The sequence below is a fragment of the Topomyia yanbarensis genome, chromosome 2 (genome assembly GCF_030247195.1).
Source record: "Topomyia yanbarensis strain Yona2022 chromosome 2, ASM3024719v1, whole genome shotgun sequence".
NCBI classification, from domain to species: domain Eukaryota; kingdom Metazoa; phylum Arthropoda; class Insecta; order Diptera; family Culicidae; genus Topomyia; species Topomyia yanbarensis.
Window position 1 is genome coordinate 224911542 of NC_080671.1, and position 2318 is coordinate 224913859.

At 50.2% G+C, this 2318-nt stretch overlaps 1 protein-coding gene across 1 annotated transcript; it reads left to right on the forward strand.

Annotated features, from left to right (window-relative positions):
* Nucleotides 1-978: 978 nt before the first annotated feature.
* LOC131680109 (uncharacterized) lies at nt 979-1374 on the forward strand. The gene has a single exon (XM_058960829.1). The coding sequence runs from the start codon at nt 979-981 to the stop codon at nt 1372-1374; it is 396 nt and encodes a 131-aa protein (XP_058816812.1).
* The last annotated feature ends 944 nt before the right edge of the window (nt 1375-2318 follow it).

The window sequence follows — 2318 nt, forward strand, 5'->3', positions numbered from 1 at the left end:
TCCTCCAATGGCTTCGCAGGAACCCGAGTCGTTGGAAGATTTTCGTCGCACACCGGATTTCGCAGATACAGCTTTCAACCGATCTCAGCCGCTGTAAGTATGTTCCTGGAGTGACAATCCCGCTGACGACATATCCCGAGGGTTGAGTTCTACCGACATCCTCAACTGTACACGATGATGGACTGGAACACCGTGGCTATCAAGGTCTCCGGATTTTTGGTCAAATCCAACGTTACCCGCAGCAGAAACTCCTGAAGTGTCCGCCGAAGGACACAAGATACCACTAGTCGCCATGACCACGACACAACTGAGTTTCTGCACCGATTTATTCGCTCGCTACTCCAACTTCTCCAAGCTGCGCCGAGTGACAGCGTTCATTCAGCGTTATCTGCACGTGCTTCGTGAACGAGCCTCGCAACGTCGTTCGGAAAAGGAGAAGTACAAGCCACTCGGCATCCCGAGCATTAACCTGCACCCAGTCCATCCGCTTACCGCGCAAGAACTCCAACACGCCGAACTTTCGCTCTGTCATCTCGCGCAGGGTGAACTTTTCGCTGAGCCACTCTGCGCTAGAAGTTTTGGATTCTGGGCGGCAGAAATCTTGTGAAATCCGTCTTTCACCGTTGCCACACTTGCTTCCGTAGCAAGCCCACACTAGTCCAGAAGAGCACAGCAGATCTTCCGGCATCGAGAGTATCTCCAACCCGACCGTTTTCCGTCTGCTGAGTCGACTATTGCGGACCGTTCTATTTGAAGTCCGCCATCCGCAACCGTGGGCCAACGAAGGTGTACGTGGCCATATTCGTCTGCTTCTCTACGAAGGCAGTTCATATCGAGCTTGTGAGCGACTTTTCTACTCCAGCGTTCATAGCTGCACTCCGTCGTCTGGTCGCTCGCAGAGGAAAGGTGGTAGAGTTGCATTCTGACAACGCTACCGCTTTCAAAGGTGCATCGAATGCACTGAACCGCATCTACCGCATGCTGAAGGTCGATGAGTCTGATCGGAATCAGATCTTCGACTGGTGCTCCGACAACGAAATTTGCTGGAAATTCATCCCACCTCGAGCACCACACTTTGGCGGTCTATGGGAGGCTGCAGTGAAGTCAGCGAAAACACACCTGCTGAAGGCAATCGGCAACGTGAACGTTGCGTACGAGGACATGCTCACACTGCTGGCGCAGATAGAGATGTGCCTCAATTCTCGTCCGCTGACTCCACTGCAGGACGATCCGTCCGATATCGAGGTCCTTACGCCAGGACATTTCCTCGTCGGGAGCAATCTCCAAGCTGTTCCGAAAGTTGATCTGAAGGAGACTCCTGACAATCGCTTGAACTACTGGGAATTGGCCCAGAAACGGTTCCAGACAATTTAGTCTCGCTGGTACCAGGAATACCTGCAATAACTTCAATCTTGTGCAACGAAAGGCTTAACCCGCCTGTCTCCGTCGACGTTGGCAGAGTCGTCATCGTGAAGGAAGACAACATCCCGCCAACCAATTGGCCTCTCGGTCAAATCATCAAATGTCATCCCGGAGCCGATGGCATCGTTCGTGTGGTCACTCTACGAACCGCTGCAGCCAAGGAGGTTGTGTGTCATGTGGCCAGAATCGCTCTACTACCGACACCACCAACTCAACGAGCCGAGTGAAATATGTCATCCAGGTAGAGCAACCCGAACGGGGAAAAATTGCGCGATGCGCACCAGCGCATTGCACAGGTAATTGCAATTCCAATCCCCTAACCCCAATCGTTCGATCTACCTGCTCTTTTCTTCTTTCTCGGTCGATGGCGATGAACTACTCCAAGTGCAATGGTTGCCAGTCACTGGATTTGCGGTGGACATTATACACGAGCAGAATTAATACTAAATTTAAGAACATTGAACTAATTAAGAATTTGAAACTAATTGAACTGGAAAAACCAAAGCGAATTCTAGTGCACGTCGAAATGATAATTAGGCTGCTAGAATTCAAATATTATGCCAGCTACTCAGTCTGTGCAAAACGAGACGAACGCTACTATGCACACTTTGCAGTGTGGTAGGTAGTAGATGGAGAGAGAAGAGAGTGAAACCAGCGCGATCACAGCTGATCCCGGCTGGTTATATAATGTACATAGTTAGTTGAAAATAAATCTCGTGTGGAAAGGGACGATCTGCTCGTTTGTTCTGTCGGAAGAAAGAAAGCCGTCGGTGTTGGAAATTTGCTAATCGGTAGGCAAAAAAAGTTCGAAGTCCCCAAGGAAGTGGTGGACTTAGTGTTTCGGTGCTGGATACTGTGAGCCGTGATACAATATCAGCGAACTTTCGCTGTTTGTT